Raw genomic sequence first — 22,501 nt, 5'->3', positions numbered from 1 at the left:
TGTATATGTACTATATCGACTGTACCATACTGCTTCTCCCAGGGGCTAGGATAACACGTCTCTGTCTTTCAACCCCTTCCGCACCTCCTCCCTCATGAACCCAATCACGTCTGCTGGGTCCGTCGCGGTGAACACGCTGGTCCCGGCAACGATCACATTGGCCCCCGCCGCAGCGGCCTGTGGGACAGTGGCCTTCCCCAACCCGCCGTCCACCTGAATATCCAACTGTGGGAATCTTTCCCTCAGGGCAGCGACTTTCTCCATCATCTCAGGCATGAACTTCTGTCCACCAAGCCCTGGTTCCACGGTCATCACAAGAGCCATGTCCAAGTGTGGTGCCAACTCGAACAGAACGTCCACTGGGGTCCCCGGCTTGACAGCACATGCAGCACGGATCCCATACGACTTGATCAACTTCACAAGCTCCAACGGGTCCTTTGTGGACTCGTAGTGGAAAGTGAACTGGTCAGCACCGGCCTTCACGAAGTCGGGCACCCACGTCTCTGGGTTCTCCACCATCATATGGCAGTCGAAGAACGCAGAAGGGTTCTTCTCGGTGGCCGCATCTGCTCTGGGGACAGACTTCCGCAACGACGCGACGATCGGCTGGCCCAGAGTGATGTTGGGAACGAAGTGGCCGTCCATCACGTCGATGTGCAGCCAGTCTGCACCGGCATTGATCACCCGGTGGCAGTCGCAGCCGAGGTTGGCGAAGTCCGAGGCAAGAATTGAGGGGGCTATGATAGGTGTTACCATGTTTGAGTCGTGGTAGTCGTGGGTAGAAGCAGCAGCAACGGTAGTGGTAGTCGCAGTGAACAAAAACGGTCGCCTCCTTTTATATCGAGACGGGGAGTAATAGGAGGTCGCGGTGACAGTGACATGGTAACACGAGGTGCTGTGTGCCCCAGAACTAGACCTCATGTGGACTCTCGGTGCTCGACCAGATCTGAGTCTTCTCAGGGACCAACCCCTCAGCGCGGTACCCTTAACACGGTGAGTATATAAAGGGTACGTGCGGTATCGATGCATACCGAGCAAGATAGTCTCCCGGTGCACGCAACCACGATGAACGATCACGCTGAGGAGAAGGTTGCCCCTGGGTTTGACGTTGCGCAGTGCAGGACACTCAAGCACGTCCAGCGGAAGTTCCCTCTCGTGCCGCAGTTGCTAGGGTACGTCGTGCCCCTGTCCGTGTGGCACACGCTTGCCACGCTTTGCAACACGCTGCTGAACGCTCTCTTGGGGCCCAGGATGCTTCGCGCGGGGGATCTGTTAGTGGATAAAGTCGTCATGACCTTTGTTGTTGATAGTATGGTTACTGCGCTGCTGGCACCGCTAGTGTGGCCCACACGTCTCGTAAGACTGTTCTGGAAGTTCTCTCCGAAGAAGGAAGCGACATCACAGGTCCAGGCGGCTCCAGAGAGTCTATCGATGAAGAGAGGGCCGGCAGATGCGTCTACGGCAGAGACTCACCAACTAGTGTCCGTGGATTACAAAGCACAACTGGACGGCGATGCGACTGCAAACGGTGGGAAACTACCAGACGTTTCGACTATAAGCAGGGACACGACGCTAGCACCACCGAGCAGTGCGTCCTCGGGGAAGTAAGATTCTGTTGTATGTGTATGGTTAGTTAGTTAGTTAGTTACTTATGCCCTTATCACTTCTCGCGCTCACGACGGTAGAGGGTCCCTCCGAGTACGTCATGGCAACACACTCGTCGGAACTGCTCCATGACAAGTCCAGCACGTTGCAATGGTCCCGTCCAGCGGCCTGGTGGTTCCCGCATAGCGGTATCACTAGGGGTAGGGACTCCTCAGTAGTCTCCTGCGACTGTAACCTGATCAAGAACCTGTGAACGTCGTAGACGTTGATCTGGCCGTCCATGAGCCCGATGGTGTACGCACGCTTGTCTCGGGACAAACGGCCCACGAGGATGGGGACACCCTCCGAGTTCGCGAGCCCAACGAGCCGTCCTGAACGGAGCGACCATACACGTAGGGACCCGTCCAACGCACTGGAGATCAACTTGTCATCATCGATCCACTCCAAGGATACGACACTCTGCGAGTGGCCATAAAAACAGTGGCTGCAGTTCGAGCTCGCGCCGTGCCACACGCGGATCGCGTACTGCTCACCGCTGTCACCGTTACCATCGTCGCTACTCGACGCTAGAAGCTTCGTATCGCCGTTGAAGCTGAGGTTACTGACCGTGCCCTGTGGGCCGACTAACTTCCCCACGGGCGCACTCTGCGCCGTCTCGTGGACGACCAGTTGTCCCTGTGGACCTGGCACGACGAACTTGTCACGGTCGACCCATTCGATGTCGACACCGCACTGCGAGGACCCCTCGAAGTGCTGTACGACTGTCCCACTGGCAGCATTCCACAGTACAGTGACGTTCTCCGTGTCAAGTGTCAACAGGTGTCGCGAGTCGGAACTCCACTTCATAGCGACCACGGCGCACCGGTGCAAGCTGAGCACGTTCTGTAGCGACCCCGAAGACGCGTCCCAGAGCCGTACCTCGCCGTTCTCGACTGCACTTGCTAGCTGCTGGCCCTCATGGGACCATGCCATGCAAGTCACTTGGTTCGTAGTCGTCACATTCACCGCAAACGGGTGGCTCAGATCGTGCGTCTCCGCGACCTCATTGCATTGAGCAGTAGTAAACCTTACAATCCGCGCCAGGGAGTCCCGCCCACCAATTGCAAGCACAAGAGGGTCTCTTGGGTTCCAATGGCACACCACAGCGGCGTCCAACTTGCATACTTCCCTCAGAGTCGGCACGAATTCAGGAGCTGAGGTCATCGCTGGCAGCACGGGTTCTTTGGACTCCCCCTCTGTCTCCGCGGACGACAACTCGTCCCCCTCGAGGGCAAACCTCCCGACAGCAGCGATCTCGGGGATCTTCCCGCTGTCCAACTTCAACGCGTTGACCAAGTTGAAGTCCTCTTTGAACCTCGGCGGGTTGTCCCCGGGTGCCGCCGCGGCAGCAACAAGCAACTCGCTCTCGCAGAACAGAATCCCCTTCTGCACCATGTTCACAAGCGTGCCCATCGGAATGTGTCTCTTGTACAGCGTCTCGAACTCGAGCACCCGCGTCTCCTCCTGCATCGCCGCGGCACTCAACTCGTTCCCGGTCTCCTGCAGGTACCGCCACACCAGGTAGTTCAGCTCCTCGCTCGTCACACTCATCGCCGCGCAGTGACACAGAGACAACCGGTTGCTCAACGGTGGCCCATCCAGGGCGCCGACTGTCTTCTCATGTGTGAGTCGCACATCTCAACGTCATCTCGAATAAAATTTAATGTGAAAGTTGTTCCAAGACAAGGTGGATGCAGAGGACGCTGAAGGGTGATCCATAGCAGTACCAACAGCAGCATTGGGTTAGTGATACTTGCGTCAGTGTACTGCAGAAGGGATGGTGGATTTCTCGTTGAAGAAGGCGCGCAACAATTGGCGGAATGTCAAGATAGGGTCGCCGACGAAAGTGAAGCACGTATCCGGTTCAGGTGTCCCCCCCACTGGCTCGCAAAGTTTAGCTAGTGGGACCCCCGTACACACTCCAGAGGCAACACCACCAGCAGAACCACGGAAGCTGACGGTCCCACAACAGAAAGGGCATTTGCCCACGGTCCATGCGCACGAGAAGAACAAAGCTGCGTCGTCGATGCAGCGGAGACTGTCCGTGTACGCTGCGGGCCATGCGGCACCCACGTTCGATTACTCCATGCCGCTCCCCACAGCTAAGGGCCCCCGCGAGATGGCAGGGACTAGTGCTACGGGTCCACCGGCATCTCAGGAACCACAGCAGGGGAGGTTGAGTATCCGGGAGATCACACAGCCGGCGAAACTGCGCTCGCTGCTGACGGATACGCACTTCAATGCGAAGGCGTTTGTTCACGAGAACTTGCGGGACGCGTCTGCGCTGGATATCGACAGCTTCACGACAACTCTGGCAGACTTGTCGCAGTCCATCCAAGTCGAGGTTAAGGAGAACATCAACAGGTCGTACCGGGAGATCATGCAAGTGAACGCGGACTTGCACACGGCGAGTGTAGAGCTGGATACGCTGCGCGGGAACATCGAGGCGATGAATTCTATCATGGGTGATTTCAAGCAGATCGCAGACAAGAGACTCGCTCTCGAAACGGCTCGACTGAACGAGAGCATGCCCGCCAGTGCCGCCTCTGACTCTCGCGGTGCTGATTCGTTGCTCCCACGGCTGCAAGTCCAAGAAGAGATACGGAGCAGTGTGTACATCCTCGGGAATATGAGGAGTCAGCAACTGTCCGAGATGGAAAGGGAGATCGAGGGAGCGTCGAAGGTTCTGAGGGGCAAGAACAGGTACCTGGTCACGAAGAGCAAAGACTTGGCCGAATTGAACATCACGACGCTTCGGTACTTGCAAGTCGTGAGGTTCTACATATTGAACGACGCGATCCTGATCGCACGCAAGAACGAGACCAACGACTACATTTTGAACCAAACGCTCTCGTTGCGGGAGACCACAGTCAATAAGGAGCCCGGCACGGATAACAGATTCGTGTTCAAAGTAAACAGCAATAACAGCCTTCTGTATGAGACAAGGGACCCACAGGAGTGTGAGAAGATACTGAACAGCATCAGGAAGGCCAAGGATGACCTGTGCGACATCTACGAGAGCGACAAGATGCAACGGAGGAAGATGAAGGAGTCCGTCAGGTACCTGCAGTCCACGCAACAGACACCAGTGCGCGACTCGAGCGTCACCAGAAGTCCAGTCAAGAGTTACAGGAGAAGCACAGGCGGTAGTGCTCCGATGACTCCAGGAGGCAGACACAGCGTTGGGTACTTTGCCGGAGCCCCACAATTGGACTCCGCGGCAGATCAGTACTTGCTACAGTCTGCTGCGTACTCGTCCATGTCGTCCAAGAGGGGCGGCGGGCAGACCACGGTCGCTTCCAATAGACTCAAAATGCTCAATGACTACATTGAAGAGGTCGACATCAACATCGCGCGGTTCAAGATGAGAGACGCGGTAGATATTCTTCTGGACATCGAGTCGCAACTGAGCAAGCTCTCCACGGAGGAGCAACTTGGCGACGCGACTTTCTGCCAGATCCTCGACATCAAGCTGCGCGAGAGACGCGAGTCCCTCAGTTCGAAGCTCTCGCAAAACATCCTCTTCAGCGACGACGTAACGCACCTGATCCAATCCGTCGAGGCGCTCATCAAGCTCGGGTACGCGGACGAAGGGTTAGATCTGTTCCTCCAGAACAGGTCCAACGCGATCCAGGAGCTGATCCTACAGATTGGTTCCTTCGACAACCCAACAAACTACCTGACGCAGTTGTCCGTCATCAGGTTCCAAACGATCAAGCGGACCGTGCTGAACTACGAAGAGTTCTTCGCAGCGGAGACAGAAGCAGCCCGGACCGCAAAGAAGAAACTGTCCTCGATCCTCGTGAACTGGTGCAACAGTGAGGTCGACCGCCATTTCCAGCTGATCGACGAACAACTGCTCAACGACGAAATGCTGTCCCCGGTGTCCATCAAGTCCTCGCGGAGACAGATCGACGACCTCAAGTCCGTCGGCCTCGATTTCGTGTACAAGCTGGACGAGTTCATCAGGATCAACAGCGACAGGATCGGATAGAAAGAGTCGCTCCAGTTGCCCATCGCAAAGAACTTTCGAGAAGAATCGTGAACAAAAATTTTTCACTTTGCGATGAGGAACGTACTGCGAACATATGAAGGTTTGCGATGAAGAGAGGGACAGCTGCGAAGACAGGTCTGCTATAAGACGTTGGTGCTGTGTAGTCTGCTAGAAAGGCGTGTGGTTCGTATTCAGAGTCTTTTTGGTCTTTCTTGAGAAACACATCAACGATGGAGAAACTGTTGCATTGGTCTATTGCGAACTCGCAGGGGGACAAAGAGGCTATTGCCAAAGCTGGGGCGCCGGACCCAAAGTTGCTGGAGCAACTGTTCGGCGGTGGGAACCAGGTCGATGATGCGACGCTCATGAAGGAGTGCACGCGTGCCATACTGGACGACGAGGTCGAGCTAGAGAACAAGCTGACTGCCATGGACAACTTCGAGATGCTGATTGAGAATTTGGACAACGCGAACAACATCGAGAACATGAAGTTGTGGGAACCGATCTTGAAGATGCTGGATTTTGAGGAGGCGGAATTGCGCCAGGGGGCGCTGTCCATTATCGGCACGGCCGTTCAAAACAACTCCACCTCGCAGGATAACTTCATTAAATACGATACAGGGTTGGAGAAAGTCATCAAGCTCGCGGGGGACATGGCCCAGCCAAACGGGGTGAGGACAAAGGCACTGTACGCACTGTCAAATCTGACGAGAAACCACCCCGCAATGGCCGAGAAGTTCGAACAACAGAATGGACTAGATATAGTCCCAGTGATACTGAACGACCCAAAGAGCGAACCCAAGTTGAAAATGAGGGTTATCGCCTTGATAACGGCTTTCATCAGCACGGTCACAGTGGACGACAAATTGCTGTCCTTGCTAAGGAAGGACGGTGTCATTCAGGCTGTAGCAGAATCGTTCTTGGATGAAACCAATATAAATATAGTGGATAGGGTGTTGGCGTTTTTCTCACGCCTGATCGCCTGCGGGGTTAAATTTACGAACTCTGAGTTGGTCACGCTCAGGAAGGGCTTTGAACAGATACAGCCCTTAAAGGATAGGTTAAACGAGGACGATTATTTATCCGTCAAGTATGTATTATAGGAATCTTCTCTTCCAATCGAAAAAACTTCCAATAGTCAGAAACTAACAACATTATATCATTCCGCTCAGTCGGTAGCCTATTATTCCAGTACTTTCCATAAAATGCAATTCGTTAAACGCCAGAGGCATAAGTAGTCAGTACTATATATATATATATATATATATACCACTAATTAAAACTACTTTACTCGATATTCTCGTTTGGGTCTTTGGAGGTAAAAAGTTTGTACATTCTTTTCTCCATGCTTTCCGTCATTAAATGCCCGCCATCCGGTGCAGACCGCAGCTCTGCGGAGCAGAAGTCGTGGAACAAAGACTGGAACGTCGTGTACTCCTTAGTAATCCCCCTTGCTCTCAGTTCGGGCATCCTGCCGATCTCATGCAATGTTTTCCTCAAAATGTCTGTCTTGTCCTTGCCCGCACGAACGTTCAGATGTGCATACTGCATGAATCTCAGGGCAGGGTCCATCCTCTGTTTCCCAATTAGCGACGTTAGATTGGTCAACGAATGCAAAAAATCCAAATGTGAGTTTACCGTATGGACTTTCATGTTCCACTCCCTAGAGATGTACTGTATCCTTTGCTCCACGTCGAAATATTGCATATTCAGGGATTCCAATTCTTGTGCATTTTTACGAGCTATCTGCGATGACTTCGTCGGACTCTCCTTCCCAGTCAATTGTTGGTTAACCAGATCTTTGTATTTTTTATCCTGAAGTGTTTCTAAACCCTTCCGGAACTTGCCCAGATCGTATAAAACCAGTATAACAAGTTTATCCTTTTTCAGAGTCTCTCGTATGCTATTGTACAGAGATTTCTTGTTCTTCGAGTACTGTAGGAAAAAGCTTTTTGCTTCGTAGTACAGTAGCGTAGTATTCTCCTCTATTATCTTCCGGTCACAAGGGTAGTAATAGTCGTGCTTGAAATCATAAACGCTATCGCAACGTCGTAAAAATCGTATCCTGGGGATATCGTTGTCGTAGGATGTCTGTACAGTGGCTGGCTTGATCGTGTCCTTTATGTCGAAGTCCAGTTCCGTGGCAATCCGCAGCAACGACTTCGGAATCTCCACGATTATACTCTCTCTAGCCTTTTCATTATCCCGATATATCTGATTGGCCTGCTTGAATGCAGTTCTATTCTCGTTATAGTGCTTAAATACAAGTGATCTTGACTCATCTTCCGTAAATATCTGACCGTTCGTGATGTACCTTGCAAGCTTCGAAAAATCGTTCTTTAAGTGTGCCTTATCGTCGTTATATAAACCACTAAGATCAACGGTTGCGGACCTCTTCAATAACCCAATAGGCTCATTCGTCTTTTTACGATGTATTTGAGTATTCTGTGCCTTCCTTCTTTTGGTCAGGGGGCTACCGGGAAGTGATTTCGTATAGTCTTGAAATACATCGGTAGTGTCGTCTAAAAAGAACGGGGTATCTAATTCAACTGTATCAGCATTCGTTTTAATGCTAAAACCCTTGTTTTTAATGGTTCTCTTTCGGGGGATGCTCTTCATACTTTTCTGTAAATCAGGAAATAATTGGGGATCTTTTCCTTGCTCCGTAACACTATTCTTCTCCATTGAAATGGGCGAAGAGATCGGGAACTCATCTAAAACGTTTTGGGCAGGCAACATATCACCTCCAAAAATATTACCGTTAGAGAAGAATGCATCGTTTTGAGCAAGCTTCACATCATCGCCTGGAATATTACTATCACGTATGGATGTACCGTTTTGCGGGAACAAACGGTCATGTTGGTTGTTAGTTCCTGGTTTTTGGGGAGTTACATTCTTAGAATCCTCAGGACATTTAACCGTAGGAATAAAGCCTTTACCTACGCCCAAACTATGATCTAGGGAGCTATCCAGTAGTAAATCATCTAGTATCCTTGTTGATTTCATCCTGTTTGACTTGTCCGCCTGACTTGAACTTACTCGTTGAGATGACCCTTCAGTATGAGCACTGGGTTCGTCGTGGGCAAACGGTATCGATATTTCCAGAGACCCTGAAACGCCCTCAATATCATTTGCATTCGGCAGGACACGTTTAAATACTGGCGATGACGGATATGCCGAGTTGCCTGTAGATTTGTTAGCAGATACGCTTTGATCTTCCATTAAAGATAAATCAATGACGTTGGGCCTGAATGAATCCTCGCCTTTCCCCAATGTAATAGCACTAGTGCTTTCATCCTCAATCTCAATAACCTCATGATTCATCTCATCGATATGATCTAGAGGCGATGTCGGTACTGTCTGTGTGCTTTACTTGCGCTATCTCTACTAATCTTGCTCTGGTTTCTAACAGTCAAATTTCAAATTCGTGAAAAATACGTCACAATCAGTAACTGATCTCTATAAATGTGAATATAATAAGAAAATACGACTACTGGGGTACTCATTTGAACACATTAATCGTCCCCTGGACATTAGAAGTAATGACAAGAGGGGTTTGTCCCAGTTGGCCTATTACAGACAAAGTGACAGCATTCTTTTGCTTCGTCAATATCGGCTTCCTCGTCATAGGTTTTATTAGAATAAACGATAAAGCAGCAGTCGCCTGCACCGGCACAAAAGAATAATAGGCCGCGTTCGGCCCAGCAATGGCTTTGGAATTACTATGCGTTTCCATGTCACATATAATCAAATCAGAGGTCTCCAGTTTGGAAATGACGATTGAGGACCCCTTCACGGCAATAGAAGATATCTCTTGGTTGTTCACGTCTTGCTTCATCTTCAGATTGATACCTGAGCTCTCCAAATTGTTAACGTTTGCCACAAATGCACTGATGGATGGTTGCTCGTCGGATAAAACAATCGCCATTTTACACTGCAGTTTAGAGTAGTCCCATACGGTACAAAGTGCCGCAGAGGATCCGCCCGTAATAACAACTGTGTTGTCATGATAGCTTCGTCTGGTTATTATCGACTTTATGGGAGTACTATCTCCAAATGTAAAACTCTCTACCAATACTTTAAACCTGAGGTCCCAAACATCAATAATACCCTTCACGGTACCTACTATCAATGTATCATTGTCAGTGTCGACGTCAAAACAGGATACAGCGCCGTGTGTAACAGGATTGTCAATATAGCGTAAAATGCTCATTGAACAAATGTCAATTATTATTATCAATCCGGATTTAGTCAAGCCGACTAAATGTGATCTATCCTCATTGTTGAACGTCTTGAAGTTTACAATGTACTCATCGATCGTAGTAGCATTTGCCGACTTCTTGTTGAGATCAAGTTCTCTAATACGCTCAAAACTGTAGCTTCTTTTACCATCTTTACGATCCTTATGAAGTATTCTCAGAAACACCATTTTACCATTCTTGGTAGATACTGCTAGCGTATCGAAGCCCGGAATAAGTTCCATATGCGTAATAGTGGCATTGCACTCATAAGTTGAAGAAAATTTTAGTCTCCTTCCCTTGACCACATGCTCCATATCCCATATACATATATCACCTTGAATAGAACCGCCAACTAGGTATGGCTTATCCTTCAATGATATATTCAGAGATATTACTGGAATTTTCTTGTCACCAACTAAACTCGCAATTAACATGCCCTTAATGTCACGCAACGTGTTCAATTCAGTTTCTGCAAAGGTGATAAACCCAAACTCTTTTAAGTCGCGCAAAGAGGGTGAAATTTCAAACTTGTTCAAAAACTGCAATACAGTTTTTTCTTTCCCCTCGTAACTGTTTTTGACAAGGTATCTCTTCGAAGAATCCAAAGATCTTAGCGATTTACTTTTAGACGTCTCACTTGGAGTAATAGTGGATTTGGAGCGAACATTAACGTTTTGAGTATCCTGAGTGGCAAAACCTGTCGCGTTAGCTGACTTAAGTACCAATGATCCATGCATATCCACTATAGAACCCAAACGTTCTCGAGTCAAAAGACGTTTTGATAGGTTTGCTTTAAATCTACTTTCTTCTTCGACGCTCTGTGTGCTTTCGGTTTCTACGCCGTTTAATATTTCGTCCCCATAAAATTCGATATCAAAAAATACATTGCGAGGCATCACATTGGATAGCTCAGTAGTAATCTCATAATTTCTCCTCACACTACTATTGTTAAACAAAGGTTTCGACGTTTTGTGACCAGATGATTTTGTTGATCGGGTTACGTATTCGCGCAAAACTTCCAGCTTCCATAAGTCGGAGTCACGTAACCCAATTGTCTTAAATTTATCAATCCATAATTTGTCTTCGATAGTCAACGGAATCTGTTTTTTGTCAAAAGATTCAACGATATCTTTGGAATTCTTCAATAGAATCATCTCTTTTTTGTTAAATTTGTCTTTCCCATTCACTAGTCCGTAATTTCGAGGAATATAGTCCTTTGTGACAAACGATATTGCATTGTTCCCAAATGAGTCAATATGTTCGTTAGGCACCTGCTGCCAAAACAAAGAATTTGATGCTCTGAGGGACCAACTACACAGTAGATTGTAGATTATTCTGGACACTGGTTGTTTGCAGGTTTCAATCAAAGTCTCCAAATCGAAGTCAATATCAAAACCAAAAAAAGGTCTTATTATAGGGTATAAGCCACAGTATATCTCGGCATCAGACATTTGTTGGGTAATCTCAAACACTATCCTCAGAGAAAATTGGTGAATCGAATGATTTGGATGAAGTAGCAACGGTGCGACATTTGCAACCGTATCATAAAGTATCCTCTTTGACAGAATGCCTATCTTTGCAAGGTCCTCTACTGCTTGAAGAACTGTGACAATGACCCATTCTTCAGAATCGGTTAACGTCTGGATCAAAAGTGGTAAAATGTATTGCTCCAAGGCAATAGGCCCCAACAGAATGGCTATCCCAGGAATGACGTCAACTAATGTCATTCTTAGAAAAAAATCTCGATCGTTAAAATACGTTATCAAGTGGCTTAGTATAACATCATTTGTCATCTCCTTCCCAAAAAAATTACACAAGGGGAGGATATTCCTGAGCAGAGCAACTTTCACCCATACGTCGTTGCTGGTTAACAAACGAATAGTCAAATCCTCGACTTGCTGCAATAGCTTCCGCGTATAGTGGTTTGTAATTTCCATAACTGCCAAACCTTGTGCTAGTTGGTCGGCAGATGAAGGGATCTTTTGTTGTATTTCTTTCGATGCAAACGACAGTTCTTGAAACTTGCACGCCGTCGTTACCAGGTCACCCAAACAATTGGCAAAGACTACTCTGACGTATGACTTCTCCTCACTTGATTGTAATAACCGTTTGAGTCTCGGCATAAGATAGTCAACAAAAATGTTCTCGTTCAACGGACTCACCGCTTCCACCAGGGAGAGTATTTGACATAAGCATTGGACGGAGAGACTTTGAACGTTTTCATCATCGATATGGTCAAAATTCATCACAACAAAAGGTATTATCCTGTCCAGTTTATTCTCATCCGACACGTATTGTGAGAAGATTGTCAACAGTTCCAAACATTTCAGTCTTGTGTTACTGGATAGGGTATTTCGTATGGCGTGCGAAAGGTACGATGTAAAGAGCAACGCGCATTCTTCTCGTATTGTGGTAATATCCTGTAATTTACTAAAAGATTGCAAAGCATACGCCTTCGAATGAGACAACTTGAAAGAGTACTGTTTTCCGCCTCTTTGTTCTAATTTAGTCAGCGGGAACTCCAGGGATGTGCATATCTTTTCGAAATCAACGTAGAATTTATCAACACATTCATCGGTAACAGAGGACATATCTTCGAGTGTTTTGTTAAAAACTATGTTCCCAGTCCCCGCTACATTTGTGCTCAATATCGCCAAATTCTTCAAGAATTCGTAAGTGAATGTATAGAAATGGTTTGGAAACAACGATCCTCTGTACTTTGACAGCAACTGAGAGCATGCCAGCCTGTTATTTGGGTCCAAGTCAATCATGTCCAGAATGAGCTGTCTCAAAGGTTCTTGTTCAGGGAACAAATCACAAAGAAGTGCATCTGCATCAAGTTCCCCATTCTTGTACTTGAATATGTCAGACAGATTAAACAAACCAATACCATCGTTAAACAGCTCTGCAATGCAACATCCCGCGCTGAAAATGTCCATCTCTTTCGTGACAGAATATTCCTTCTCTGAAGTCGCCCTTTGAGAACTGAACCTTTCAGGAGCCAAGTAGCAGCATCTCCTCTTTGAGGTATCGAAATAGAAGGTGAACTCCCCAGGGTTATCTTCTGGGAGGTATACTGGTTTGTAACAGCTTGAGAAATCTGCAATAGATATCCAGTTCCAGGTGTTGGGGAGAATGTTTTCCAGTTTTAAATCGCCGTGGGTGACATCCAGTTTGTGGATCTCTTGTAGCGCTGTAAGAATCTGAAACGCTATGAACAACTTTTCCACTTGATGCAGGTACGGTCTTGACGATATCCTATCGTATAAATTGTCCCTCATGTACTGCCGCACTAAATACGCAGCCCTACTCGTCTCGATAATCTTGCTGAAGTTGAGAACGCTGGGCAACTGACTGAGTAGTAGGGATTCCTTGCGAATCTTGTCCAGTTCTGCAGAGACTGTATAGTTCTCCTGTGGCTTTATAAACACTTTTATGACCACGGGTCCATTTGGGTCAATCCCCTTACAAGTCTTCAGAAACTTTGAGGAGTTCAGTTGTGAGACGTAATGGATCTCATTCAGGACATCCACGTACGAGAAGATACCGATAGACGGCGCCGTCTGTGCCAAGAGAGACAGCTTCGCACCCATCCTTCCATGAGTATACTTGCTGATATCTTAAGTGACTGGTGACAGTGAAGAAAGTTGTTGTTTCCCAACTGTTAGAATAACGAATATATGATCCGAATATAAATGAAAGAGTTATTCACGAGAAGGAATGTAACGTATAGGCATATACACTGGTCGTTACATTTATATATATATGTGTGTGTGTGTATCAGGGGGTATGACAACGGTCAAATGTGTACATAGTCCAGTTTGATTTTCTTGAGTGCCTCTGTGTTATGGAACCCACTATCTTCACTCATCAGTTTGTAGTTTTGGGCAGAAATCTCGGCCACTGTTTCGTTATAGATGCCACAGTATTCCAGCGCCTCCCTTGGGCTAATTGTGATGCGGCCATTCTTCAAGACGTATTTTGTCACCGAGATGGTGTGTTGCACGGTGTTATTCTTCGTCATGAACCTACTAATGACAAAAATCCATTTCTGGTCCCAGCACAAGATCGAGCTCACGATGTTGTACGGTTGGAATGGCTTCAATTCCCTCATAAACTCAGTGAATACATTCGCCACAGGGACGTAAGGGTACCGTTTCGACTCCAGGAAGAGTTTCTGGAACACTTTGGACATAAGGTCCGTTCTCGAGATGTCCAATTCCGTGAAGTAAGTGGAGTTCGACTTATGCATATAGAAGTCACAATCAAAGGGGCACACGTAACTCGATAGCACTGTGTACCCGAGGGCACCATACTTGTTGTCTTGCAATTTCTTGATGTTACGGGTCTTGAGTCCAGTAACACACGGGATGATTAGATTCTTGATCACATAGTAGTAAAACCTAAAGAAATACGCCGAGGGCAACGATTTGTAGCTGGACAAAAGGTAGCAGTAGCAGAACCATTTAAACACGTTGAACAACGTCATTGTGGGCCTCGAAAGTACGTTACCTCGACTCGTAGTTTCATCAGATTCAGTGCAAGAGGTGCGAAATTAAGCGTTTACCAAAAGATAAATTCAGTTGCCGAAAGTTGCTCTTCACTAAAAAGAAGAGTTTGGTCAAAGGGCGTAAAGAGGGATATTGCTAGAAGTGACAGACCTCTACTCTCCATTGAAAATAAATGACAGTTCCGTCAAGCACGGATGCTGTTGGCAGCGAGCTGTCCGAACAGGATTACATCAATTCTTTCTCGAAGAGGATACTGAGGGAGAAGACTGGTAACTTCCAGTCGCGGAAGCGATCGCGCAGTGGGGCTACGATATACGACACGGTCCCAACTGGTACGGAGAGTAATTGGGGGAATAAGTTATTACAGAAGAGCGAGTGTGTCACGCGAAGCCAACTGTACCAGCCGAACCTCGCGGATGAGGATAAGATATACTACAATGGATCCGAACACAGTATATTGCAGAGGGGACACGGTCAGGATTTAGATGAGTTTGACCTCAATAAAATGGTCAACGTCCGTCAGATCCTCACCCCTGTGGCCTCGCTGGCAGCTATTGTACGCAAGAAGAGTACGGCGAGAACGTTCTCCAGCAAGAGGCTTGGGGAGCTTTCGCTTAAGACGGTGCTGATGCTTGAAAGAGAGCAGGATTCCGTCATCCGGTACTCGCGTCTTTTGGATGTGTTTTTGGGCGAATACCCAAGACCACTGTACGAGAAGACGCTGAAACTGAAGGACTATGATCACAACCTGACGCTACCGGAGGATGAGGAGGGACCGGATGCGCCCATTGTCAAAGCCCCAAGGCTGGAGCCTGCTCCAATATCGTCACCCAACGAGAGCACCACCGTGTTGGAGCAGAGTGCTGAAGACATTGCCAACTCGACCATAGAACCAGAGGTTCAGCCTAAGTCTGCCCGTAATAGTCCCCTTGCATCGGATATCCCACCTGCAAGGATTCAAGAAGAAGAAGACGATGAGGACGATGATCCCTTCTTTGCATTGCCTCAAATAACGCAGCGAGATGGGTTAGAGTTACTGGTGGGTAAAGTACAGAATTTTGAACTGGCAGAGCAGATGGAAATTACAAGACAGATGGCGCAGATTGCGTTACAGAGGAACGATGAGTTTATAAGAAACTTGAAGAAAATAAGGAACTTTATTGATAAAGCGAATCGGGTGAGGAGCAGGATCCTGAGCTGGTCGCGAGAAGCATGCGGCATCCAAGACGAAGGTGTCACTGTTCCAAACGTCCTAAGTGTTGTGAAGAGAGGGTTGATCAGTGCCACCACGAACAGATCCATGAGGGGTCAGGATGATGAGGAGGGCAGAGATGACACTTCATCCGGGCGAAGTGGAGAATATGAAACTGAGCCACAATTGCCCCACCAAAGCATGTAATTAGTATATAACTGGTCTCTGGGTGGGCACATATGTGTCAACATCGAATTCACTGTTAGTTGTTGTTGTTATTTTTTCCTGTTCACCATTTATTGGGCGTATGGGATAGCACTCTCTTGAAGTTGTCATCCTCGTCGCTATCGACGCCGTCTAGTAGTGGCCTGATACAGTGTTTCACGCTCAGTTGGAACAATTCATCGATCAAGCCCTTGAGCTCGTCACCGGTTTGCTTGAAATCAGGATACGCGTTGATTTCCAGGAGTTTCACATTGTATTCTGAATCCACCAAAAAGTCAACACCATAAGTTTCGAAGGCGTTCCGTAGTGGTTGAAAGTTCAAACTACTGACCGTAGTAGCCGCTAAGAAAACGTCATGGGCTATAGCGTGAATCTGGTTCTTAACCTTTCTCTTATTCTCCTGCGCGATGTCCTCCAGATTATCGAACTCTACCACGGAGAGAGACTTACTGTCATCCTTTTGCAGGCACGTGTTCGTGAGATGGCATTGTAGAGTGTTCAGATCGATCGGATCAAACGCCTCTGGGTCTGCTGGACATCCAAGATACGGGGTTGGTGCAAAGAGTGCTAGCATTCTGTCATACACAAACACCTCCAAGTTGCCCTTACAGGTAATGTAGCATCTGATGTGGAATTTCCGATTGCCCATGGACCGCAGTAGCAGAGGGTTGGCCAAGTACTGCTGTACAATGAAATGGCGTAGTTGAGAAATGACGATTTTATTTTCGTCCTCGTCCTCGCTGTTTGCCTCCTCTGGTTCGTCATCAAAGGAATCGAATATTCTTTGCAAGTTCTCAATGGTCTTGAACACACGGATCCCTTGACCCTTGTCCGACATCGACGGTTTCACAATCCACCATTTCTTCCCCTCCTCCAGCTCGCCCCTCAACTCCCAGTTCTCATCCAACGAGTCGTCCAAGAACTCCGCGTAGTCCAAATCCAAAGTGAAGGTCTCCATGAACGCTGTGGCTAGGATCGAGTCAGGATGCTTCACAACGTAGTTATGGATGGTGCTTGACAGGTAGTGTTTCCTGATCAACGCCTTCCTGAAAATGTATGAGTTTGCGCAGTAGTCCATATTCTGTTCTGAGAGTTTATCCATATCGAGTTGTTCGTAGTCGCCGTAATGGAACAGTGGTTTCCTATGAGCAATTGGAATATCTTCCACAGTAGCATACGTTTTTGCACCTGAGATCTGTTTGTGTACCGCCGCTAGGAGAGGTTTGTATATGTATTCTGTTTCCGGGGTGGTGATGAGCACCGAGTAGTTAGTATCCTCTAGGGACAACTCCCCTACAAGGTGCGGCACATGTTGGAAAGTGGCTCTCAAAGGTGTGACACTGATCCCACCTTTCTCGATCACAAGCATGTCATGCTGCGTCCCTGGAAAAACCCTCGACGAGTCTCTGTGGCCCTTGAAATTCGGGTTCCAACGGAACGATATCATGTCATGTTCCATCCCGTCCTCGATATCCAAGTTATCTGGTCTCTCCTTGATCGTAGGCCCGTCAAAGATGGACCCCCACCTGTTCTCCCAGATAGGCGCGTACTGGACTCCGGTCAATTCCGGTAAGAGGGGCACGTTAACGGAGTACAAGTCCACCTGTGGGTCCCAATGGTTGTACAAGTGCTGCAGTACTTTGACGGATCTTTCCGCGACGGTACCCATAAGTGAGTCCGAGGCGTCCTTTTTCCCGTCGTAGTACGCCCAGGACAGAGCGATGGCCCTTGTATCTGCTGTGATCACGGCCTCCATTGCTGCGCCGACTGTAGCACTAGAGGTAATATACGCCGCAGATGCGTTTCTCCCCACGTTTGGACCTGACACCACCAAATCGAATTTCGTGTTCAAATGGAACAAAGCGATATTCGCACAGGATGCAGGTGTAGCATCGATCAACACCCACTCTATGTACTCCGATCTCGATAATTTGCTACTGCGTGGTTGATCTCTCCTTTGGAAGGGGAGATTGGAACCCCCCTGTGGTTCAATGTATGGCCCCAAGTACGAGTTATCCGTCGATGACAGTTTCGAGTATATAAACTTCATCGAAGGGTTATGCCCCGCGAGATGTGCCTTTGCAATCCAAGATTTCTGCACATCTGGCACAACGACTGTGATTTCCCAGTCTGGCTTAAGCGCGACCAGTTTCTGTATGAAGGGCCTGATATAGGGTGAAAACTCGTCGTTCAGGGGGCCGTCATCGTTAGTGATGAGTACCTTCATGTTGCAACCTTGATCACTTGTCTACTTCGCACCTCATCGCAAATGAACCGAGCATCGTAGATGTATGTGTGTTTTGGTAAACTTACTATGAACCAAAAAAAAGTGGAAAAAAAAGATAGTAGAACAGAGAGAAGAGATGAACCTGTGGCCGTTACTTAATCGATACAGCGACACAGACACGTAAACGGATGTCTGTATTCTTGAACGGGTTCAACAACAACAGTGGCCAGGAGGTCTCCCGCGAGAAACTGTCCCTGGCAGAGGTGCAGTTCGACGCGATGAACACCACATTCAACAACATCCTCGACACGTGCCTCCAGAAATGCATCTCCACGGAGGGCTACAGCGAGGGAGACCTCACGAAGGGGGAGATGTGTTGCATCGACCGCTGCGTCGCCAAGATGCACTACGCGAACCGGCTCATCGGCGCGTACGTCCAGACGAAGGGCTGGTCACCAGCGACGGCGGGGCTGCCCTCGTCGCTTCCGACGAGCCTGGCGGACCACCCCTCCGACCGGCGCTAGCAGTCCCCGCCGTGCCACCGGCTTCCCGCCTGGAGCCTGCGAAACGCGCAGCACGGCCCGGGGCAGCTGGACAGGGTTTGCAGGGAGCGCCTGCCCGCTGCGTGGCCAGTCGGTTGCCCGGCGTTCTCGCGGCCCGCCGTCCCGTGCTGGTTTTGTACGTCCCCGGTGCGAAACCGGTGGCACGGGGCGGGCCGCAGCGTGCTGTGTGCTGTGGTACACAGTGCTATGGCCCCCCTCATACCCTCCCCCATACTGTTGCTATATAACATGTTTCCCTGTACATATTATACTCTGTAAAGTATACTGTACTCTGTTACTAGTGGTAGGCATATGTAGGTCTGTTCTTAGAAGGCGTTGTAGAGGAGATTGTTACAAGTTTTTTTTCTGAGAGGGAAAAAATAAATACTACATACGACAATGCCACCAAGAGAGATCAAGAAGAGACAGACTAGAAGAAAGAAGGACCCTAATGCTCCAAAGCGGGCTTTGTCAGCGTACATGTTCTTCGCAAACGAGAACAGGGACATCGTCAGGTCAGAGAACCCGGATGTGACGTTCGGGCAGATCGGTAGACTGCTCGGTGAGAGGTGGAAGGCGCTGGACGGTGAAGGTAGAGAGCCTTACGAGGCGAAAGCCGCCGCGGACAAGAAAAGGTACGAGTCCGAGAAGGAACTGTACCTTGCCACAAAAGCATAATGTAAAGTGAAACGCGATGCTCTTATCTACAATGACCCCCCCCCCCTCCACACTGTATACAAACCACATATACTGTATGTAACTGACGGCTCTTATCCTATCTTCTAACTTCTGTAACTTTTTTGTTCCTTGTCGTGGGAAGTGATGCTTTTTGCGTTGACGCGCTTGCGACGCGTCGCGTGAAATTAAAAGAGAAAAAACTTATCTTCGCGTTCGATGATATATATATATGTACGTGTGTATAGTTTGACAACGTGTTGGTAAGTTGCACAGTTTCTGTCTCTTGCTCTCTTCCAAAACTCACCATACACAACTTCAAGATGCTAGAAGCCAAGTTTGCAGAAGCCTCCCTTTTCAAGAGAATCATCGATGGGTTCAAGGACTGTGTCTCGCTAGTGAACTTCCAGTGCAAAGAGGACGGGATCATTGCACAGGCTGTTGATGACTCCCGTGTCCTGCTTGTGTCGTTGGAGATCGGCGTGGAGGCGTTCCAGGAGTATAGGTGTGACCACCCAGTCACGCTCGGTATGGACTTGGGGTCCCTTTCCAAGATTCTACGTTGTGGGAACAACTCGGATACTTTGACTTTGATCGCTGATGATAAGCCAGATTCTATCCTACTGCTGTTTGAGGACACGCAGAGGGAGAGGATCGCAGAGTACTCTTTAAAACTGATGGACATCGACGCGGATTTCCTGAAGATTGAGGACCTGCAGTACGACACAACGCTCATGATGCCATCGACAGAATTCTCAAAAGTAGTCAAGGATCTGTCCCAACTGACGGACTCCATCAACATCATGGTCACGAAGGAGACCATCAAGTTCGTCGCAGAGGGGGAGATCGGTACTGGGTCCGTGATTCTAAAGCCAGTCATGGACATGGAGAAACCAGCGGAGTCCATCAAACTAGAGATGGACCAACCCGTGGACTTGACATTCGGCGCAAAGTACTTGCTGGACATCGTCAAGGGGTCCGCCCTCTCGGATAGAATCGGGATCAGACTCTCCAGCGAGGCACCAGCCCTGTTCCAGTTCGACCTGTCCTCTGGGTTCCTACAGTTCTTCTTGGCTCCAAAATTCAACGACGAAGAGTGAATAAGCCACTGTACATTGGGAAAGGAGGATACAAATTACCATAAAAATATATATTAATAATAAAGTTTACATATATATACACTACAGTATAATGCATGCACGTATTACCACGTCTCTTGTAAGTACCGTCCATTGCGCTCCATCTCTTTCAAAAAGTCCGTCGCAGACTGGTCATCCTTAAACCCACCCCATCTTTTCAACATCTCCACAAGCGTGAGCCGCACTTGCAGCGGCATCTTCCCAGATGACCCACACAGGTAGAACAAACCTTGCTCTGATACTAGTAACTGCGTCAGTTCCTCACCCATCTCCCACAACACATCCTGCACGTACTTTGTCGTGGGTGAGTTCTCCCTGTCCCGAGAAAACACTGGGTGCAACAGGATCGATCCATTGTGGGAAAGACCTTCCAATTCCTCCTCGAACAGATAGTCCTTGTCCTTGATACGGCAGCCGAAGTAGACATGCGTCTTACCGGGCGGTAGAGGGCTTGGGTGCGTCCTCAACAATGACATGATCGGGGCAATGCCAACCCCAGGCCCGACTAAAATCAGGGGGGGGCCGTCGAGATCCGAGGAGAGAAGTCTGTTCTCGTTGATCTTGTATCGCAACGTATCGCCGCTCCTCAATCCCGACATGTAAGTGGTGCAGACCCCACGGCGGATATGCCGCAAAACCGTACGGTACTGCACCACGGCAACGGTCAGCCGCACCTCTGGTGAACAAGCGCCGCTCGAAATGGAGTAGTACCGTGGTTTGATGATGGGGAAGTAATCCAAACAGTACTCCCAGGGTAACCTCACGGACAAGAAATCGTCAAGAACCTCCACGACAGACCGTCTGGGTCTGTTACAGTAGTCGAACAACTCTTGCATGTCCTCGTCGTACCCGAACTCTCTCAACTTCTCGCGCTGATCAGTCAATTGTTCAGCACCTCGCTCCATTCGCGAAACGTCTGTCGCAAACGTCCATATCTTCATAAAGAAACTGGACCGCGGAATGCTCATAATATCAAGATGGTATTTTAGAAGGTTGCGCAATGTCAGCGGTTGTACAATCCCTCCACTGATGCCGCGAAGACCCTCTGGAATACCATTTGTAAACGTCAGTTCCTTATCAACGTGGGGTCTCCAGTGCGTCTGGTTTTCCAAGAACCGTTCGACCTCCGTGTCAGAATTGCAAGGGTAGATCGCTGCTGTATCCCCTGGGTAATATTTGACTGGATCCGCCGTGGAGTCACTGTTAACAAACCCAAAATCTCTAACATCTTGGAAATGATCGCTAGCGGTGATCCTTTCATTCCGCACAACCTCCCCCCAATGAATCGAGGAGTCACCTTCAAAAACTATATCCTTCTTCGTCACTGTAGCGCCATCAGAGGAAACTTTCAAGAACGATTTAGGTTCCAAAAAAGTAGCTCTGTCGATCTCTGTCCTTGGTATGCTCTCCCCTGAGGCGACCCTCCTCGTTGGGAACTTTTCCATCAGATATGAGATCACTCTCTTTTCAAATTCAAAATACACGGACTCGACACCAAGCCCTGTACCTTTATTACTCCCGGCCATTCCTTGCTCATCGGCCTCCAATCTATCAAATATTTCTTGAGCGCCCAGCTGGTCGACAAACCTTGCATGCAATTTCCGTACCCCGTAATTGAATTTCGGGTAGCACGAATCACCTAACCCAAAAAACGCTACTTTCAAATGGATCAAAAAATCCTTCTCGATATGTTTCTTCTTCAGTAAACTCCATAGTGTTTTCTGATTTCGCGTGGCCGACTCATGCACATTCCTCGGTAATTCCCCCTGGCCCGTCGTAGATACCAACAAAAACACATACCTCGCCTTCAAAATAGCCTCTGGTGGCAGATCACCAAGCGAACTCAAAGTGTTGGCAAAATGCAATCGTCTCAACTTTGTGGATAAGATGGTCGCGAAGTCCTGTGCGTTGCCCGTTTCGGACCCGTACAGGACCAGGATCCTGCTTGATGACATTTCTCTATACTTGGCGGGCCTTGATACTGTTGAACAGTGAGTGCCGTGTTGCAGATGTCATCGCAGAAGGGATTTGATTACACAGTTTTCTCAGTTTATATATATATATATATCATCGGCATTACACAGATGAACAAATTACGTAGTGAGACGGAA

General features: G+C 48.4%; 14 protein-coding genes across 14 annotated transcripts; 7 read left to right on the top strand and 7 right to left on the bottom strand.

Annotated features, from left to right (window-relative positions):
* Window positions 1–45: 45 nt before the first annotated feature.
* On the bottom strand, window positions 46–756 carry RPE1 (ribulose-phosphate 3-epimerase RPE1; the record flags this gene model as incomplete). The annotated part of the gene is made up of 1 exon (XM_022610269.1): window positions 46–756. The coding sequence occupies one exon, from the start codon at window positions 754–756 to the stop codon at window positions 46–48; it is 711 nt and encodes a 236-aa protein (XP_022466582.1).
* Window positions 757–1,023: 267 nt separating this feature from the next.
* Window positions 1,024–1,608, top strand: KNAG0J02570 (uncharacterized protein; the record flags this gene model as incomplete). Its single annotated transcript, XM_022610268.1, has 1 exon — window positions 1,024–1,608. One exon carries the CDS (start codon window positions 1,024–1,026, stop codon window positions 1,606–1,608), a length of 585 nt encoding a protein of 194 aa, XP_022466581.1.
* Window positions 1,609–1,641: 33 nt separating this feature from the next.
* On the bottom strand, window positions 1,642–3,195 carry SIF2 (Sif2p; the record flags this gene model as incomplete). Its single annotated transcript, XM_022610267.1, has 1 exon — window positions 1,642–3,195. One exon carries the CDS (start codon window positions 3,193–3,195, stop codon window positions 1,642–1,644), a length of 1,554 nt encoding a protein of 517 aa, XP_022466580.1.
* A 226-nt stretch (window positions 3,196–3,421) lies between these two features.
* Window positions 3,422–5,638, top strand: EXO84 (exocyst subunit EXO84; the record flags this gene model as incomplete). Its single annotated transcript, XM_022610266.1, has 1 exon — window positions 3,422–5,638. The coding sequence occupies one exon, from the start codon at window positions 3,422–3,424 to the stop codon at window positions 5,636–5,638; it is 2,217 nt and encodes a 738-aa protein (XP_022466579.1).
* A 230-nt stretch (window positions 5,639–5,868) lies between these two features.
* FES1 (Hsp70 nucleotide exchange factor FES1) lies at window positions 5,869–6,741 on the top strand (the record flags this gene model as incomplete). The annotated part of the gene is made up of 1 exon (XM_022610265.1): window positions 5,869–6,741. The coding sequence occupies one exon, from the start codon at window positions 5,869–5,871 to the stop codon at window positions 6,739–6,741; it is 873 nt and encodes a 290-aa protein (XP_022466578.1).
* A 184-nt stretch (window positions 6,742–6,925) lies between these two features.
* On the bottom strand, window positions 6,926–8,962 carry MMS4 (Mms4p; the record flags this gene model as incomplete). Its single annotated transcript, XM_022610264.1, has 1 exon — window positions 6,926–8,962. The coding sequence occupies one exon, from the start codon at window positions 8,960–8,962 to the stop codon at window positions 6,926–6,928; it is 2,037 nt and encodes a 678-aa protein (XP_022466577.1).
* A 178-nt stretch (window positions 8,963–9,140) lies between these two features.
* VPS15 (ubiquitin-binding serine/threonine protein kinase VPS15) lies at window positions 9,141–13,472 on the bottom strand (the record flags this gene model as incomplete). Its single annotated transcript, XM_022610262.1, has 1 exon — window positions 9,141–13,472. One exon carries the CDS (start codon window positions 13,470–13,472, stop codon window positions 9,141–9,143), a length of 4,332 nt encoding a protein of 1,443 aa, XP_022466576.1.
* Window positions 13,473–13,678: 206 nt separating this feature from the next.
* On the bottom strand, window positions 13,679–14,368 carry KNAG0J02510 (uncharacterized protein; the record flags this gene model as incomplete). The annotated part of the gene is made up of 1 exon (XM_022610261.1): window positions 13,679–14,368. The coding sequence occupies one exon, from the start codon at window positions 14,366–14,368 to the stop codon at window positions 13,679–13,681; it is 690 nt and encodes a 229-aa protein (XP_022466575.1).
* A 194-nt stretch (window positions 14,369–14,562) lies between these two features.
* Window positions 14,563–15,789, top strand: RXT2 (Rxt2p; the record flags this gene model as incomplete). Its single annotated transcript, XM_022610260.1, has 1 exon — window positions 14,563–15,789. One exon carries the CDS (start codon window positions 14,563–14,565, stop codon window positions 15,787–15,789), a length of 1,227 nt encoding a protein of 408 aa, XP_022466574.1.
* An 82-nt stretch (window positions 15,790–15,871) lies between these two features.
* PBY1 (putative tubulin tyrosine ligase) lies at window positions 15,872–18,034 on the bottom strand (the record flags this gene model as incomplete). The annotated part of the gene is made up of 1 exon (XM_022610259.1): window positions 15,872–18,034. One exon carries the CDS (start codon window positions 18,032–18,034, stop codon window positions 15,872–15,874), a length of 2,163 nt encoding a protein of 720 aa, XP_022466573.1.
* A 188-nt stretch (window positions 18,035–18,222) lies between these two features.
* TIM12 (Tim12p) lies at window positions 18,223–18,558 on the top strand (the record flags this gene model as incomplete). The annotated part of the gene is made up of 1 exon (XM_022610258.1): window positions 18,223–18,558. The coding sequence occupies one exon, from the start codon at window positions 18,223–18,225 to the stop codon at window positions 18,556–18,558; it is 336 nt and encodes a 111-aa protein (XP_022466572.1).
* A 417-nt stretch (window positions 18,559–18,975) lies between these two features.
* On the top strand, window positions 18,976–19,254 carry NHP6B (high-mobility group nucleosome-binding protein; the record flags this gene model as incomplete). The annotated part of the gene is made up of 1 exon (XM_022610257.1): window positions 18,976–19,254. One exon carries the CDS (start codon window positions 18,976–18,978, stop codon window positions 19,252–19,254), a length of 279 nt encoding a protein of 92 aa, XP_022466571.1.
* A 320-nt stretch (window positions 19,255–19,574) lies between these two features.
* POL30 (proliferating cell nuclear antigen) lies at window positions 19,575–20,351 on the top strand (the record flags this gene model as incomplete). The annotated part of the gene is made up of 1 exon (XM_022610256.1): window positions 19,575–20,351. One exon carries the CDS (start codon window positions 19,575–19,577, stop codon window positions 20,349–20,351), a length of 777 nt encoding a protein of 258 aa, XP_022466570.1.
* A 104-nt stretch (window positions 20,352–20,455) lies between these two features.
* TAH18 (NAPDH-dependent diflavin reductase) lies at window positions 20,456–22,345 on the bottom strand (the record flags this gene model as incomplete). The annotated part of the gene is made up of 1 exon (XM_022610255.1): window positions 20,456–22,345. The coding sequence occupies one exon, from the start codon at window positions 22,343–22,345 to the stop codon at window positions 20,456–20,458; it is 1,890 nt and encodes a 629-aa protein (XP_022466569.1).
* Between the last annotated feature and the right edge of the window lie 156 nt (window positions 22,346–22,501).

Source organism: Huiozyma naganishii, chromosome 10, assembly GCF_000348985.1.
Source record: "Huiozyma naganishii CBS 8797 chromosome 10, complete genome".
NCBI classification, from domain to species: Eukaryota; Fungi; Ascomycota; class Saccharomycetes; order Saccharomycetales; family Saccharomycetaceae; genus Huiozyma; species Huiozyma naganishii.
The sequence above is the reverse complement of the archived record's forward strand: the minus strand, read 5'-3'. Positions and strand labels throughout refer to the sequence as shown.